General features: G+C 27.9%; 2 protein-coding genes across 2 annotated transcripts; one reads left to right on the plus strand and one right to left on the minus strand.

Moving 5' to 3' along the window:
* Nucleotides 1–587: 587 nt before the first annotated feature.
* Nucleotides 588–2748, plus strand: LOC124836912 (vesicle-associated membrane protein 724-like). Its single transcript, XM_047312159.2, has 5 exons — nucleotides 588–957; nucleotides 1726–1867; nucleotides 1972–2092; nucleotides 2390–2452; nucleotides 2536–2748. Exons 1-5 carry the CDS (start codon nucleotides 768–770, stop codon nucleotides 2683–2685), a joined length of 666 nt encoding a protein of 221 aa, XP_047168115.1. The 5' UTR covers nucleotides 588–767; the 3' UTR covers nucleotides 2686–2748.
* An 8144-nt stretch (nucleotides 2749–10892) lies between these two features.
* On the minus strand, nucleotides 10893–11557 carry LOC124836907 (flowering-promoting factor 1-like protein 3). Its single transcript, XM_047312154.2, has one exon. It carries the CDS (start codon nucleotides 11454–11456, stop codon nucleotides 11154–11156), a length of 303 nt encoding a protein of 100 aa, XP_047168110.1. The 5' UTR covers nucleotides 11457–11557; the 3' UTR covers nucleotides 10893–11153.
* Between the last annotated feature and the right edge of the window lie 8527 nt (nucleotides 11558–20084).

The following is a 20084-nucleotide window of genomic DNA, read 5'->3' on the forward strand; positions in this document are numbered from 1 at the left end:
TGATTAAAGGTTCTGTTATCCAACCACATCAAGCAAAAAGTAATATAACATAATCATAATCATAATCATACAATTCATAACATTTTAATAATCATAATTTCTACTTACTTTAATTAAATTTATTTATATATTAAACTCATTTAACATTAAACTAAAACTGCACCGAAAGAGAAAAATTGCCGTGTATTTGATCTCGTTTGATACTCTGTCAACCAGTCAAAACTCCAATCCAATTCTATTATTACAGCTTAACATAATAAATCGACAAAGACAAAGGCTTCGTTTTCATTGATGATTATGAATGGAACAACGTTACTCGATGTAAGATTAATAAATGGTGAAGATTTGTTTATATTTATGTTAGACTAAATAGTCTTTTTTGTGTTATTAGAATTAACTTCGTCAGAAATAATTAAGCAAAACATATTTATTATTAACTGATTAAATTTTTGTAACAAAAGTTGACAATAATATGAAAAACTTAATACTGACATGGATAAACGAACAAAAGTATTTGTTACAGTTGCTTACTTGAAAAACAAAAGGTTGCTTTCAGAAAAGAAAAACAAAACCTTATTATTGAACTTGTGATTCATTAATTTATGAAGAGAAAAGGAAAATTCTTTCTTGATGGAAAAGTAAAAAGAAGAAAAGAGAATTATGGAAATGTGGCCTTGAAATTGCAATCGGTAGATGCAGAGTGGAAGAAGCAGAGGAAGCTCTGTGTTGTGTTTCTGTGAGTTCCGAGCGGAATCAGTTGCGGAGCAATGAGTCAGGAATCGTTTATATATAGCTTCGTGGCTCGTGGGACAGTGGTGTTGGCTGAGTACACCGAGTTCACCGGAAACTTCCCCGCCATTGCAGCTCAGTGTCTTCACAAGCTTCCCTCTTCCAACAACAAGTTCACTTACAACTGTGACCACCACACCTTCAATTTTCTGGTTGAGGATGGTTATGGTAATGTCCCCTCCCAATCGCTTGATCCTATGTTTCTATCAAATGACATGTTTTTTGTGGACCAAAGATGAAAGTGGGTTTTGAATCGCTAGTTTTTATATGCTGGATCTAGTCTTGAGATGAATGTCGCTATAGGGTGGTTGAGTGAGCATAAAGGTTTCTCTTTTTTGGGTTTTATTTCTCTTTTGACTTAGTTTTCTTGGTGGGTTTTGTTTGTTTTTTTATGGGTTCTTCTTACATTTTACGAATTTTTCCTTTGATTGCTGAAATGGAGTCAACTAATGAACGGTGAGAAGCAGAATCTGGGTTAAGTTCAATTTAAGGGTTGTTAATATGCTTCAAGTGTTTGATTTTTCCTCTTGGTGAATGATGACACTCATCTAAAAGAAATAATTGTACATTCATGATATACATTCACACCTGATTTCAATGTCATCTTTGATGGAATGTTCGATCATTGTGACTACCCTTTAGAGGTACGTAGTGATGCAACAGAAAGTGTTCAGAGAAAGCCTAATCTTGTGAATGCACAGTTGTGTGTGATGTTCCTTCAATTTGGCCTTTTCGCGACTGAAGACTTTGCAAGTTTCAATTCCAACAATGCCTAATTTTCTTTGTATAGATAACCAATAATGCAACATCTAGATTGATGTTTGTGAGTGTGTTTGTTTGAAATCTGGTGGTTGGTCCAATTTCTGAGATTTAAAACTGTGTTGTAGTGCAATGACTATTTCAGAGCTTTACATTTGGGCTTTCTGTAAATTGCAGCATACTGTGTTGTTGCCAAGGAATCTGTTGGCAAGCAGATCTCTATTGCTTTCCTTGAACGGGTGAAAGCAGACTTTAAGAAAAGATGTGGTGGTGGAAAAGCAGCTACAGCTATTGCTAAGAGTCTGAACAAGGAGTTTGGGTACACTAACTTGTGTTATAAATATTTGATGATGTTTCGAATATCTTAATGCTTAGGCAGACAATTTGTATACAAAGTTAAATAATATGGATACACATTTGCAGACCAGTTATGAAAGGGCACATGAAGTATATCATCGATCATGCTGAAGAGATTGAAAAGCTAATAAAAGTGAAGGCTCAAGTTTCAGAAGTTAAGAGTATTATGTTGGAAAACATAGACAAGGTACTGTATAGTTCAGGAGTAAGGTTTTTTCCATTAGTATTTAGTATTTAGTCATCACCTAATTCATATGCAGTTGTGACTATGCATCTCGAAATCCAAGTGTGAATTTAAATTTATTTTGGATAAATATGAAAAAGTAGAACATTATATAAAGAAAAAAAATTCATTAATCTATTGATGTAAGGTTCTTGATAGAGTGATGTCAGTTCCTTATCGGTGTTGTATCTCTTTTTGCGTAGTATCTAGAAAAGTTCACTATTACCATGTGTATCTGAATACTTCATTATGTGTTTTTAGGCCATTGAAAGAGGAGAAAATCTAACTATTCTTGCAGATAAGACAGAGACATTGCGTTCACAGGTGAGTAAAGCCAACTAAGATTAGATGATTTTTTCTTCTTCTTTAACTCATGCTTTCAAGGCTGAGGAATTTCTAATTTTCAGGCTCAAGATTTCAGAAAGCAAGGAGCACAAGTTCATCGAAAGATGTGGTATCAGAACATGAAAATTAAACTAGTTGTTCTGGGAATTTTGTTGTTTTTGGTATTGGTTATCTGGCTTTCTATTTGTGGTGGATTTGACTGTACAAACTAGCACTGGTTGAAGGTTTCCAGGTAGGATTTTTTGAGATGATGTACAAGTGAGCAATTTAGCTTATGTGGTTGTGTAGGGTATTGCTTCCTCCACCCTATCATTTTCTTTCTCCACCCTATCAATTTATTTAATTTTTGCTTTTACCAATTATTTAAAAGATACTTCCGAAAAACATCATCTGGAAAAGAAAAATATGTTTCTGGAAAAAGTTTTCAGAATTTTTTTTTTGGAAAATTTTTTTCTGTAATTTTTTTTCGGAATCGATTCTTTGGTGTTCTGGAATCGATTCTTTGGTCGTTCTGGAATCCATTATCCGGACCAACCACCTTTCCAAATGCTTCAAATAAAACTTCCCAATTGCCAGTCGTGTACATTGCAGAAAAGTTTTATGAACATTGGGGCTCAAAATCTTGGTCAAAACCCTAATGGGTCCATGCACTATTTTAGGCCCAAAACTTAAGAAAATGCTAAAATTTATTTAAAATAGTGATTTTATGTGTTTTTAACACTTAATAATCCTTTGAAATACCAATTGTTTTCTTTAAAATTATTTAGATAATAACTAAAAATTTGGGGGGAACTATTTGGTCGATAAATAGCTTAATCTATCATGGTTTTAGAGAAGCTTTAGAATAAATTATAAAATATTGATTTACAGGATTTACTATTTTATAACTAAAATAGATTATTTCAGCAGGTTGATCAAATTGAAATGGATTTTTTCGATATCATTTTAGTGATTTTGTAGCTTTTTCATACAACTTTTGTTGTAGTTATATCAATAAATATATAGAAAAAAGGGTTAAACTGGACTTTTCTAGCTTAAAGAAGATTTTCCTAAAATTTCTTAAAAATCATATATATATATATATATATATATATATATATATATATATATATATATATATATATATATATATATATATATAACAGGTCTTAGCCTTAATTCTAGGTAATTAACCAAGTTTTCGAGTAATTTAGTAAATTCAAATAAAATTATCTTTAAAAAATAGAAAAAAAAATGTTAAAATATGGTTCTATAATCTATAATTAATTTTTTAATTAAGAGGATTGGAATTTATTATGAATTTTTTAATTTTAATGGCCTTATAGTGAAGGAATTAGAGCATTATAGTAAATTCACAATTCTTTATCTCTAACTAAAATTCAGAAATTGTGAGAAGAATTTTTTTAATGTGAGTAAAATTTAATTAAAGGTTCAAACGAAAAGTAGTAAAAATATTTATAATGGGAGAGAAAATTCTTTTACTAAGAAAAGGTAGCTTTGAAACTACAGTACATATACAAATATCTTACATGACTTAATATAAAAATTCTATTTTGATCGTTGAAACTTAAAAATTAAATTTTAGTTCTTCAATTTGAGAAAACCTAAAATTTTATCTCTCAAATTTACCACTTAAAAACTAAAAATCTTTTTTTTTTTCAGAATTTGAATGATTATTGCTTTTAATTGGAGAAGTAAAAACTTAACTTCACATCCTTCCGTGAAATGAAAGCATGATGAAGGTTTTGAAAGAACAAACTTTGGAAAAGAAGAACAATGTTGATGACAAGATAGAATTGGTTCAGTCAAAAAGGCAAAGTGAGTAGAAGACAGAAGGAACTAATCTCTCACCCCATTCTTAATGGATATGACAGAAGTAGAAGTTTTACATGCATGGAGCTTCTTCTTCTTCATTGGAAGATCCTTTTGAGAATGAAAAGTGACCACTCAAAGAAAAAAGCACCTTGCCCATGCATGAAGAGAATGGTCTTTAGGGTTTTGGCATGATTGATGAGACTCAATGTGGAATTTATTATCTTATTGCTTCCATTCTTTTGTGGTGTTGAATTATACCATATCTCCTATGGAATCTTTCAATCTTTTTTGAATTGGTTGATGAGGCATGGGGCGATGGAGATCCTTGTGATCCAATTGCAAAAACCAATTGGGCATATGATGATGATGACCATAAAAAAATGGAAGTTTGTATAATCAATAGTGTAGATAGAGCTTTTAACGACGGTTAAAATGGACTTTGGAAGACAATTCCATAATCGTTGCTATTCAATTTGTCGTCACGAGTTTTATGAACGAAAAATGTCTTTTAACAATTTTTTCTTGACAACTTTTTTACAATGTCTATGTGGTAGTTTGTGATTGATCCGTTTCAAATATACATACCAATAAAATAGTGACACATAATCAATTGTAAAAACATTGTTAAGAAAAATTGTTAGCATATCATAGTCCTTCTATGAAAGAGTCTCCCAGCATGAGTTTTACAACATGGTGCGATGAAGAGTAGATTGTTGCTATTCAATTATGTATATAATCATTATTATTTCTACTTTTAACCACAATTATTTAGACAATCATTATTAAAAAAATTGTTAAAGTTACAAAAGTGTCACTGTATTTTTTTTTTTTCACCACTTTGATTTTTTAACTATCATTATTCCACGTTGTGAAAACTTCATTTTGCACTACTGAATATTATTATTTATAGGGTTAAATATGTTTTTAGTCCCTAAACTATTGGTCGTTTCTGGTTTTCGTCCCTGTTTCAAAGTAAGGTACAATTTGGTCCTCATTCTTTTCGAAACGTTCGTTTTAGTCCTCGAAAACTAACACTGTTTAAAAATTTGGTCCTCATTTAGCAACAAATGAGGACTAAAACCAAAATTCCGAGGACTAAAACGAACGTTTCGAAAAGAATAAGGACCAAATTATACCTTACTTTGAAAGAGGGACGAAAACCAGAAACGACCAATAGTTTAGGGACTAAAAACATATTTAACCCTTATTTATATTATTATTTATATCCATGCAAAAACAGTTTCAAGTATGGCAAGTTTGTGAACACATACAAATCAAATATTCTTATCGTTGTAAAAATGTATCACTCATCACATTTCAAATCATTTCTGATGGATGGATTCCATAATATGTTCATTACAAATGCTTCCATCCATTCTCAACAAAGATAATAGGAGACACAACTTTAAATCACATCTGGTGAAAAAAAAATAACACATATGTTAATATTAACTTAATTGGTATGAATATGGAAGAAGGAAATTAAATGATATAAAAACTATTTATATTTCTTTTGAAATTTAAATGAAATCAGAAATATATACCCGTCAAAAGTATACTATACTTTTTAAATTGATATCGTTTTTATAGTATTTTTATAGTATTTTTCTTTGAGTTTAATTAGTGTCATTTAATTATATAGTAATGCCCTGATAATGCTTTACAAGTGAAAAGGAAAACTTAAAGTATTAAGATAGATTTTTCTTTTGACTTTCAAAAAAAGTGAAAGAAAAAAGTATGAGGTTTTTCTCTTCTTAAAAATTTGATCGAGGTTCTTTTGAAAGAATAAAGAGAAAAAAATCACACTTTAAAAGTTTTACATTAAATAAAGACAAGTAAGATAAATTGTTTTTCAAAACCAATAAATAACAAATTTTATTATAATAGACTTTCAATGACTCTAATATCACACTAAAAATAGTAAATTTTAATTTTAACAATTTTACAAAATTGAACACACTTATATATATATATTTTAAATTCATTTTATTTCTAATCGACGTGAGATCTTCAATAAATTGTAAGAGTGACTGTTATAATTATGTACTATTTATCTGCTTATGTTTTTTTTATATGTGAATAAAATTCTTGCTTATATCATTATTCACTAACATAATAACTCTTTTTCATGTTACTAATGATATTTTCGTCTAACCAAGCCACAACAAGTATGTGTTATGACATTTTTATAATTAATTGGTCAAAATTCACATTTGACCTATAGGGATTAAATGTAAATTTTGAAATTTACTTATCATCCTTATAGGTAATAAAACTCGCTAAGTTTTTATTTCCTTAGAGACCAAAATAGGGAGATGAGTTTTCTTTCTTCCTCAATTTCATTTATATCAAACAAAATATTAATATATGCAAAGAGATTTCTATTTGGTTAATCATATAAAACTTATAATACCTTGTGATGAAAATTTGAACTCTAACTTTTAAGTGAAGTTTAGTATTAGAGACGACAAATAAATTTATCCACGTAGATATGGAGATGAGTTTGTACATATTTTTACTTTGTCATTGTTTCCATACTTGTCTTAATATCTATCTTCGTCCTCATCCTATCTTCGTTTAATTACTAAAGTATTCGAATAATCTAATTAATATATATATATATATATATATATATATATATATATATATATATATATATATATTAGTCTTTATTTTTAGAACCTTTTCTTTTTTTTAGTTACATTCTTTTTTTTTTCTAATTGTTTGGTTTACCATGAAATCAATTCACGTCTCTAAGATATTTTCTCTCTTATCATAACGTTTTGTATACTTATGTTCAAATGTTGTATTTAAATTAAATATTTTTTATGTCTCAAATTTGAATATTTTTTACTTCTTTTTAATATTTTTATTTATTATTTATTTTTTCACATGATAATGTTGAACTCTTAATTTAAGTGTTCAATAGCTTAAATCCTTCATTTACTAGGTAAAATAAAAAAAAAAACAAATATCTTCTTTATTCTCTTGTACTGTTTTTTTTTTTCATTAGAAGATAAAAAAATAATTTTCATTATTTCTCAACAATTCGACTAGGTTGATATTTGAACATTTGTCTCAAATTTCTAAAGTAATTTTCATTTTATCACACTTTTAATTATACATTTGTTTTCATTTATTTGATTTCATTCAATGATGTACCAAATTGTTTAAACCACACACATTTGATTTTTTTTTCTTTTTTATATTTTTTATTGTTGTTTATTTTTATCATGCTTTGATATTTTTTATTTTCTAACTTATTATCATAAGTATAATTCTATCAATACAATTGTATAATTTTTTTTACTATAATATAATAATTTAATATCATATCATGAATATTGTTTATCACCTTCAAAATATGATATGTTAAATTTCAATTATTATTAGTTTCATGTTTGTTATTTATGTGATTTCATTTAAGTGGTGTATTACAATTTTTATTAATGTGTAAAAAAAAACTTCTCATAAGAATTTAAAGAACGGGATTAAAAAGACATTTAAAATATTTTTAAATTTGAATATAAGTTTTCTTTGTGTAATTTTTCAAAAGTATTTTTAAAAATCAACTTTATTTCATTAACATTTGTAAATTTAATAAATATTTTAGTTCTCATTAAATTTTATTTGATATTCTAATTTAAAATGTATATAATTATAATTTCGTTTCAAATATTTTATTTTGAAGAAATAAAAATACATAATTTTAATATTGAATATTTGATAATATTATGTATAATTTTTTTATATAAAAATTAATTAATTGATATTGAAATAATAAGAAAGGAGGTACGAGATCAGACAAAGATACATATGTATACCCGTTATCTAGTGAGAATGAGACTAAAATTTTATATCCATATTGAGCTTGAATACGGGGTACGTGAATAATTCTTTTTTAGGATATGTATCAGATAACGAAACTCGTCTCATGTCGTCTTGTTATAATCATGTTTAGTATAAGAGAAAAAAAAATTAGATTTTTCATGAAAATGTTGTTTTCGTGTTTAAAAAGTAAAATTTCTGAAAATATATATGTTTCTTAATTTAAACTCTAACTCTTAAATGATGTTTAAAATAAGAGAAAAAAAAGTTCAGGTTTTCCATAAATCTAAGTTGAAAAAAAGTAAAATTTCTAAAAATTTCTCTCACAGAATTGTTCTAAAATAATTTGGGAATTTAACCCGTTTGAGTTTTTATTGTTATAAAAATAGTATATTTACTTTTATTAAATAATTCAATTTAACGCAAAAAATGATTAATATTTTTAAAAAACTGTAATTTTTAAATTCATAATTTCTATAGTCATGATTCGCATACATGAAAAATAAAAGATTTGTAACACCAAACATCATTTTAAAATAAGGAAGAGATTTGGTATTGGGTATATTTTATGTATTTTTCTTTTAACAAAAAATAGATTATTTTATTTTTTATAAAAACACATACGAAAAAAATTTCAATTATGTTTTTGCTTTATTAACTTAATCAATCTTAAAAGTTTATGCTTTTTACACTTTTAAAAAGAAAAGCAATACGATAAGATACTAGAACTATGAATGAAGCATGCCTAAACTTAAATTGAAAAGTAATGCATTCACGTGTTGGTGCGATGTGCATGTCGAGAGAGGGGTTTGATCCTCTTTAATGCTATTCTCATCCTTCTTTTATCTTTTTTTTTCTTAATGCATGTCCATGGTTCTCAATTCTTCACCTTAAATTCAAAATTCTCAACCCAAATTCCTTTCCTTTCTTTTAAAGTTCATATGTATATATATATATATATATATATATATATATATATATATATATATATATTATATTTTAGTTTTTCACACAATATATTAATAAAATTTTCAAACTGTATGATCGTGGTCAACGGTTTAAAATTTGGTGAATCCTATGAGACTCAAAAGTTGTCCTGAAGTCTAAATCCTGTTACAACCTCTTGTCTAAACTGTTCAAAAGATAAATGCAAATAGCTTATCTCCCTCCTTCAAACATATATTTGTAAATTTTTTTAATGAACTTTTGATTAACATTTGCTTAATTACACTTCAATTGTCAGTAATCATACTTTATCTCTAAATTGGTCAACATACATTTTAATATATTTTCACACAAATATATAATTGTGTAGTATATCCATTTATATCTAGTTACAAATTTTAGTTTGAAAATTAATAACTTCATAAACGTATTTGCGAAGACATATAACTTAAATACATATATATATATATATATATATATATATATATATATATATATATATACATATATATATATACATATATATATATATATATATATATATAATTTCAATTAGAGAAAATAAATAAGAAGATATATTTTAAAAGAAAAAAATTAAAAAGTATATCCACGTCATTTGTTATCACTTTTTGCAAAACGATAATGTATTGACTTCAACAAAATTATGCATGACACATTTTTTTTTCTGTAATAACATATGTTAAAAAGAATGAATAGTAAAATCAATAAAATGATAATAGTTTAGATCTAAATTTTAAAATTAATAATAAATTTGAGTTGTGCTTAATTTTCTGAAATATATATATATATATATATATATATATATATATATATATATATATATATATATATATATATATATATATAATTTGAACATGTTAATGTTCAAAATGCTATATTAATTTTTATGATATTTTAGAAAGAAAACTTTACGAGATGAGATAAGCCATGCTTACCCAAAACTATTCCTTATGTCACATTAGAAAGGGAAAAATCTTTCTCATCATTTTTTCCTTCTAAAAAAAGAAAAAAAAGAAGAAGTGAAAAATAGGTATTCTTTTCCATATACATGGCATCCACATACCATGTTTACATGGATGCACATACCATGCTTACATGGATGCACATACCATGCTTACATGGATTGCGGCTTGATCAATAGGGAAAAGTCAACTTAACATGCATAAAACATCTCCACCCACACGTGACACTTTTCATTCTCCCATACTCCCATGTCATGACATGCATAATCATGCAAAACAATTTTCAAGTGGATAATGGTGTATTCAGATTCTATACCCATGTGTTTCACATCATATTTAATAGTTTTATAATTTCCCAAAATAAAAAAAAAATTATCTATCAACGATAAATGTTGGCCACTAAAAATAATAAAAATAATCCACTTGTAGTCTCTCCATAGAGTGAGGGAGTATATATACTGTCTATATATTATAAGATTTATATAGAAAAAAGACATTCTTCACAACCATAAGTTTTATTGCTGCAATATTTTAAACCTAATAATATAATGTTATTTACACAATATAATAATATACTAACTTACCAAATTTTGTATAACTAATTTAGACACTTGTATATGATATATTACCATGCAACAAACTAAAATTAGAACAAAGACACAAAAACTCGATAAAGGAAACTCATCCCATCAAGAAACCAAAAACATCTATCGAAAAAACGTTTGAGATCTTATCAATTACATTTAAAACAAATTTATAATATATGAACACAAACCTTACTTTATAAACTTAAGTTTAAAGTACAAAAATAGGAAAAAATTAGAACTAGATAAGGTGATTCTGATAAATGAACTAAGAAAGAGTATATCTGAATGTGAATATTCAACACCCATAGTGTAAGAAAACTGAAGTTTGATCAATGATTACAGAGATTTACATCACGACACACAAATCCACTCCTCGGACTTCATCATTCTCGTATCAGACCATAACTCTATACCACGAACTCATATACAATTTAGACCCAAATCCAAACGAAACCGACAATACACGTAGTGTAGATATAAATGAGAAAATGAAGAATTGAACTCTGTAAGGAGATTGAAAGTTCACATGTCTCTAACTTCGAAGTAGTTCTTGTTCTTGACGACTATGTCATACATGTGCATGGACCTGAACCTGTTGAAATCCCTTGGGAGAGAGATTAGGTGAACGGTGGAGCGTTTGTGGAACTGAAGCAAATCAGGATCATCATAGTAACGTTCCCATCCCAATGAACTCAGCTTGTGCTCCAACACTGCGTAGGAAGTGATGATTTCATTGCTTGCAGAGTGAACCAGCACCTTCCGCTCAGAGCTAGGGTTCTCCACTAGCCTCACCACACCTTTGTTGAAAACCCAAACCCCAGACATTCTTTGACTCAAACAACAACAACTTTAGCAACACCAAACGACCAACAACAGAAAAAAAATGTTTTTTTTTTCTCTTAGTGTTTAAGATGGAGTGTGCAATGAAAGATGAGGAGAGAAGTATGGGGTATTGACATATATATAGTAGTGAGATGAAGTAATGGGTAAGATGGGATTTTGCTTTTTGTTTTTTTTCTTTTTTTTAATATAATATAATGTGCACATATGCAATGAAAATTCCATGGTGGTGATAAAGACAGTATATAGAGTATATGATGTTTGGATGTGAGTACAGCTAAGGTGGGACCCATGTAGCTATAAGGTTTGTAAGTTTGGAAGAAGGGGGTGTTTGGGTGTTTATTTCATCACCCTTGGTCTTGATTGGATTGGGAGAATCTTGATTCCCTTAACCATTTGCTGAGTACAAAGTTTTGTTACCCCCACTAAGGGAATCTTTTTGTTTTTTAGAAGAGAAACTTATTCTAGAAAAAAGATCACAGTTAAAAATATAAGAACTTGGTGTGAGCACATATTCACATGAAATATAGAAAATTAAGCTCATTAGTAATTTAATGGGGCCAAATCTACCATCACAAATTTGTATCATTAAGAAAAATTATGTGTGATAGAATGTGAGAAAATGTCATTTGGAATTGAATGTGGCTATGGAATAAATTTCTTTAAGAAAGAAAGAAGGATGCTGGTAGACTCGAGTGAACATTATGCTCTTTTTTAAAAAGTTTTTCTACGGCTTGTGGGTGAGGATATGAAGAACATATGGGAGTGGGGACCAAAAATGAAGAAATTGATCTCTACTAATTTTAATCGTTAAGTGTGGAAGATAAGCATGTGCAATTGGGAGATTTTCCTCACATTTATTTTTGCCGTCTGATTTTTACTTTCTGTAAATTAATGTTTTTGTTGGCCTAACTATAGTGTTGATTGTTCAATCGTTATCCTTCAAATTGTATCATATAAATCGTGAAATAAAGAAATACATAAAAAGAAAGAAATGAAAAACGTGAGATAAAATGAAGTAAGAAAAGATATCATCAAATTATGGAAGTGTAAGAGAAAAAAATGCATAATTTATGGGGGCAAGAGGTCAATATGGATAATAACAACAAGGAATAATAAACTTTTTCTCCCCATCAAGCCAAATCCTTGTGTTGAAATGGTTTTGAAAATGACTATATATGAACAATATCCATTTCCAGCTTTCTTTCCAGGTATATATATGTTATGGATTAGGAAGTTGCTTGTTTACTAGCTATTGTAATTCATTTCATGGAAACAATGTATAATATTCTACCACAGGAATGAGAGAAGATATAAAATATATAATATATAACAACATAAATAGTTTATAAATCTATTAAAATGTATCCATGCATTACGGTATGTGTAGCATGGCAATAAATTATGTGTGGATTACAAATTATGTATATATTTTCTATTAATAAAATTGATGAGAACAAGTTGAGAGTGAATAAAGGTGAAGCTAGATTCCAACCAAATCAAAAGTTGAGCCATCAAAGTTGTAAGACTTTAGGACACACATCCTATTGAACCCAACATCTTGGTCGTGACTATGCATCAATTAACCATCTCCTCCTCGTGTCACATGGTCCAGTGACTATGATGTCTAAACTCAAAGTCTTATTAATTTGCCATATATTGTGACACAAATTTGATGGGGCTTCTCCTTTAGTCAATTTACCTTAAATTCCCTTGGTTGTCAATAGGACCACGTGCGAGTTTTCAATTTCTAATGTTCTGTCAATCAGTTGATAGTGCGTAACATTTTTCATGGAATTGAACTTATGATTTTGGTTCACATATCAATTGTTAGATTGGGTATTTATTATCATGTCAAATAATATAGTTTATTTTACCTTTGTGATAATTGATTATCGATAATAATCTTTCTCTCAATAAGTATCTCATTAATAATTATACTATTTGATTATGATTTGGTCTAACTTATATCATAAGACAAATGTGCAACCTTCAACCATGTGATCTTCTAAATTTTCAACTAATGCACCTCGTATATAGTCACCATACAATGCAACGTTTTTTATCCATTTGAAACACAAATCCGAGATTTTAAATCATGTCTTGTTTTATGATTTTGAGCAACCTAGCTTGAACATAAATAAAACCAGTGGGGGGAATGATGTAGAGAGTGAAGTGGCAGCAAAACTTGATAATTTGAAGCAGACGCAAAACTTTCCCTTTTGAGCTTTCTTGAGAAGCTAGTGTCAACATTTGGCACTATATTACTTTTAAGATTTTGCCATATTGGTTTGATGCAATAAAGTTATTAGGAGAACATATGCTTAGCCCTAAAACAGCAACCTTTGTATACATACTGCTTCTTGTATCCCATGTAACATTGAGAATCACAAAAAGGGTTGGCTCCACAGCAGATGGAAAACATCCCCCCACAACACATGTTTACAACAAACCCATGTGATTGCCCTGTAGAAAAGCCAAAATCCTACTCCTATATATCTAACAAAAACAAGATACTTCTTACGTATCGCATCCTCACATATATCCCGTAAATAAATTCGATTAATCAATGTTAACATACATATAATTCAATTTTTATGTGAACATACATATAATCAATGTTAACATACATCCATACATATATAAAAAATCAATGTCTGTTTGTGTATAAAGAAATTAATTACAATAAATAACAAAATATGATAGTCATTATAGATCTTAGCAGCAAATAGAATCAAGTTACATGTCGTGCGAAACCCCACTCTGGGGTAATTTAACTTTTCTACATTCTACTAAGACTTATAATAACTCACAAAAATACCTTACTGCTTTTATTGGTTTAATGGTGTGTCAAATATCAGAAATTTTCTAAATGGGGATGAAAGGAAGGGTGGAGAATTTTCCAAAAAAAGAATAAGATTAAAGCTAACCACAGATTGATTTGTTTGTTAATTAGGTTTAAGTTTGACTTTGATTAAAATAAAAGACGGAATGAGGGGTTCTTGAAATATATTTATTTTGAGAATAAGTACTAAACATAATGAACCAAGGATCAATTCTCTCAGAAGGACATTATAAGGAAAGATTATCGTTTCATATTCTTCCATTTGTAATAAAGAAACTATCAAAGTAATTATATATAATTATAAGTTATATATTTTATTTGGTGATAAAAGATGAAACAACGAGGGGGAAGAAATAGTGTTTTGAACTCTCTCCACTAACACAAAACTAACATAACACTAACAATCGATGGACTATGTTGTTTTGAATTATAATTCATTTGTTTTAGTCATAACCTTCCCAAAAACACGATTTTATCAAATAGAAAATATATTTCAATTTTAATACATATATTACACTTATAATTACCCTCGGACAACCTATTCAAACACTTAATATGATTATCTTGTTTTATAACTTTTAAATAACTTCCAACAATTATACACATGTTTGTATAATCATAATCTTATTTGACCATTCATATAAAAAAATAATAATACATTTCAACATCTCTATTACAATATTCAAATTAAAGTAAGTTTTGAAATTAATTCCTCTCACTTGGAGATAGCATGCCTATTAATAAAACTTGTTTTATACTTTAAAAAAACTTAATTGTATTTTCAGAAACTTAAACTATTATACTCGTAGTTTCTCCCTCTAATAAGAAAATGTAAATAAAGAAAGAAAAGGAAATTAAGACAATATATAATAAAAAAACATAACATTTAGCCTAATAAAAAATTCTATTATCCATCACCTCCATACAAAAATGAATTTCAAACCTCAAAGTTTTGAAACAAAATTAGAGAGAATGAAACTTTTTAATGAAATATAAAGTAAATATTTATAACCTATATAGAAAACTTTCTCCTTTTATTATTTTAAAACTCATGTGTGAATAAAAACTTCAAGTTTTTTGCTAGCTAATGAAATGACAGCATCTCATAAAATGTTATTATAAAATGACGTGACTTTACATGAAAATCTCTTTATTTAGAAAAAGTTTTTTATGTCTATTATTTTTGACATTCAACGTATAATTCAAATTCGACATTTTATTGAAAAATGTCAATTTGACGTCGGATTTTAAATATGACGTAAGTTGATGTCAACTGTCGTGTGGACAGACGTCAATTCTAATGTCAGATCTCTCATAAACTGATGTCCATTTTGTTTATTGTTTTAAACTAATTTGTTTTTGCAATATTACCAAATCTGAAATATCGAAAACTATTCTAGCACATCACAAAATTATATGTACTATGAGTTTCAAGCAATGAGATTGGACACTCAATGTTGTTGTCGAGATCCGTCAACTCGCGCACAAAACTACTCCATAAACCAAAATTAATCGGTGCAAACGAAATTTAATCGGTGAAAGTAAAGTTAATTGGGACAAAATAAATTAATTGAAAGAAAACCAATCAAACATACCTTGCAACAAGAACAACGAATGCGAACAAAGCGTAAATCCAAACGAAAACACGAAAGAAAGTGAGACTCGCGTTATGAGTTTTTGAGATTTGAAAGGGCATTTGACATCAGCTACCTCCACCACCAACATCTAATTGCTAAAAAAAACCATTTTAACACCACTTTTAAAGTATTTTTGTAGTTTATTAACATCCGGGGAAGGGAATCTGACATCTAATATGTATTAGACATCGACCCCTGCTATGTTCGACGTCTAAAATCTTAAAAGAAGTGACTTTTTAGTTTTAATTGTACGATTCTAGTGAAGATTTTTACGTTTGGTCTGGATGGAGTAGATGACGGGAAAGAAAGTAATTGACATTTATAACAATTTTTTTAAAACTCTTATCAGTAATTTTTTACGTTATGAGTTGTATGCGTGACTTTATAAATAATTTTTGTACTAATATCCCAACACATTTATCAACTCAGTAAAATGAAACACATGCCAAGGTGGAAGCAAATTATTGAATGATAAAGTTAACAAACTATTGATAATTAAGTGACAAAACGAGCACTTAAATAAAAAATTATTTTAATTAATTTATTTAATTGATTAAGAATATAAAAGTTTTTTATACGATTACTGACAATCTATTGTAATTTAATTTAATTAATTAATTACAGTTAAAATTTCTTTATTCCATGCCACGAATGTAGCTGTAAGGTAATTGTGTTAGAATGAATGCTTCCTCTTTTACAGTGATAGACGAATGACATGACAAACAATAGTTGCTGCAGAATCCTATGAATAAAAAAGAACCAACGTACCATAAATGCCTACCTTTTTATTTTTTAAATTTTAAGTAAAGAATATATTTAGATCCTGCTATATATTTACTAAAGGGAATTTTAATGATATTAAATAAATATTAAAAATAATGATAAATTTTATTAAAAGACGCATAAAAATACGACATCAACATTTTTCTAGTAAAAAGGTTAGTTTTTAATATTCTAAAGACGTTTATTGACATTCTTTTTCATTTATTATCTTCACCAAATAAAATATAAGCACCATCTCCTTGAAGAAGCTTCGAATCGAATTTTGTCGTACAAAAATAAAAAGCTCGTGGTTTTTAAATAGTAATTGTGACACGTGTAAGATATTAATATATTTTGGTATAATTGCCAATGGAAATTTTATAAGATAATACAACACATATAGATTTTATGAGTTACATTATAAACTTATAAAAAAATGTTTGAGAAAATATCAGAAGAACAAATTAGGATTAGAGAAAATTAATATGTATATTTGTATGAGAAAAATCTTGTACCAAATATTTATATATATATATATATATATATATATATATATATATATATATATATATATATATATATATATATATATATATTTCAAGTATAAAAGAGAAATAGCACGGAAGACTTTCTAGAGAGGGTGTTGAAGGTTAACTGTTCATGTCATTCTTTGAATATGTTTATATTGGAGACAGAAAATATTCTCTTTAAATGGATGCTTATTTAGTGAATGATGTAAGTTTGATAATATCATTTAAATATTAATTATTTTCTTAATTAAGTTGGTAGTATCGAAATATTTTTATTTTATTGATAAAGCTGTTAAAAATATTTATTACGAGGTCTGTATGCGTTTGTTACTGAAGTAAAATAATTGGAAAGATTATATGAAATACTGTTGTGAAAATATTGCAAAAAAAATTGTTGTAGAAAAAAAAATATCATACGATTAATAGAAAGTTTTCGTATAAAAAATCATACCAAATAGTCCTGAGCCGGACTCTACTAATGCCACACACAAAAAAGTTAAAAAAAAATGGACATAAAATATCTTCTAATTAATTAATCTCAGAAAATCAACATATTGTTTATGTATTATAATACTGTAATTTAATACTACTTTTAATTATGTAAAATCTTCAATAATTATTCATAGAGAAGAATAACCTTTTTAGATAAAAAAAATTATTTGAATAATGTTATCCTTTAGCAATAGAAATATTTTTTTATTTGATAAAATATGTAATTGCACAACCTAGTCAATTTAGGTTGATTATTCTCTATCTTATGATAAAATTTAAAATAACCAAACACGTACTAATTTATGAAGATTCGTACGTACATATTCAACATTAATTATATACTATAGAACATTTAGTAGGTATCTCTTTGCAGAAAAATTAAAACTGGACCGTATCCATTTGGGCCTGCTACATAGTCTCAAAGAGATTGATATTTAAGCCCCTCAAATTGCTATTAAAATCTCAATTGGTAATGTAACTAATCTTAGACACAAGTTTTCTTAAGCTTAGTTTTTAGGTGCAATTATTCAAATGGTCCTAAGGGAAGTTTTAACTAGATCTCTTACTTAACATTTTGTATCAATTTTGTTTTAAAATTTGTTAATATGCTTCAATCAAATTATTTTTTTTTATGCCACTAAAATCGTTAATGACTTAATTATTAGGCATGGTTAGTGGTATTTGAGGCAAACGTGATACAACTATTCTATTATGTGAAAATTTGTACTCATAAGAAAAATAAAAAACAAATTCAAATAGGTAAGATAAATTTAGAGATAATCGAAGTGTAAAGAATGTTCAAAACTCAAAAATCAACATTACATTCATAGTGAACTCAATGGGATTTTCAATCAAAGGTGTGTATGTCTTGATTTTGTGTTGTTCTCATTGTTGTGGTATTGCGATCATAGTTATGTTTAGGGTTACTGTTTTTTAATTTGTTTATATTTGAATGTTATGTTTTAAACTCGTGTTTCATCATAGTGAAAAATTTGTGAATAATGGGTCATTGAAATATTATGTAGGAAACTAAATGGGAATCTGAACGTTTAAACAGTGGTCAACATAGTGATTTAATGGATGAAGATAGAGACAATTGTGGACACTTTGAGATATTTTCAATGTCCAAATGTATGGAAGACTACAAATGGGAAATTGACACAAAAAAGGAAGATTTTATTGAAGCAATAAGATTTTAAAAAATGACAAATGAAAAGTGAGGGTGAAATGCTTGGGGCAAAAGGAAAATGTGAATGATACACTTATTGTGCTTATAATGCCACACAAAATATTTGGTAGTTAAGAAAAATGAGTGGTATGGTTGTTGTGCTTATAAGATTGCTATGAGATTTTTGAATATGAATGAAGAATACTACATCTCACGCTAGCTTATGAGGTTAACCTATGAAGAAACATACATTTCAATAATATACCCTGTTAACGGTCCTTAGGTTTGGAATATTACTTCTAACCCTAATGTTTTGTCTCCAACTAAAAGGGTCTTGCTTGGAAGGCCAAAAAAGAAAAGAAGACTAAAGTCATGAGCTTTAAAGAAGGATGAAACTCAACTAAGACAAGGTAGAACACACATGAGATATGAGAACTGCATAGAACTGGGACATAAAAAAAATAATTGCCCATAAACCCCTCAAACAGATGAACCAACAACCCCACCAAGTACACTAGCCAACAAGCACACCTCCTACAAATCTAGATGGAACACCATTTCCACAAGCAACTTCAATAGACCCAACAATATCATATTAAGAAAGTCAAATTGTTGCCAAAACACAGTCATCACATGCTATAACACTTTGTGCTACCACATCACGACCTCCACCACTTACAACTGCAAGACCCCTGCAAGACCCATCAATGTACATAATCTATCATATAGGAGGGGCCCAATTTGGAAGTGATAAAACTTAATTTATGTACATTTTGCAGCTATCACATGTATTTGGAATTTCATTATATATTTCGACCCATTTTGAAAGTCCTACAAGTTGAAACTTCAATATATATTTTGCAACTTATTTTGTATTGTAGCTTATTTTGCTTAATAGCTTATTTTGCTTAGCAGCTTTAACCAGTCCTTTCTTATGTGGTTTTAAACAACAATGTTCTGATAATAAATGTATTTGGAATTAATATCATATGTTATTGTAGTAAATTTTAACTTACTTTTCTATATATAACTCAAAATTCTCATTTATTTAATAAGATTAGATCTCAAAACACTACAATCAAATGCATCACACTTAGTACAACCCATAGTACAACCCATAAAGTACATATTTTGCTAATGACAATAAATCTAAGTTTTACAACATTTCATGGAATTTTG

Source organism: Vigna umbellata, chromosome 2, assembly GCF_029865625.1.
Source record: "Vigna umbellata cultivar VRB3 chromosome 2, Vumbellata_1.0, whole genome shotgun sequence".
Taxonomy (NCBI): domain Eukaryota; kingdom Viridiplantae; phylum Streptophyta; class Magnoliopsida; order Fabales; family Fabaceae; genus Vigna; species Vigna umbellata.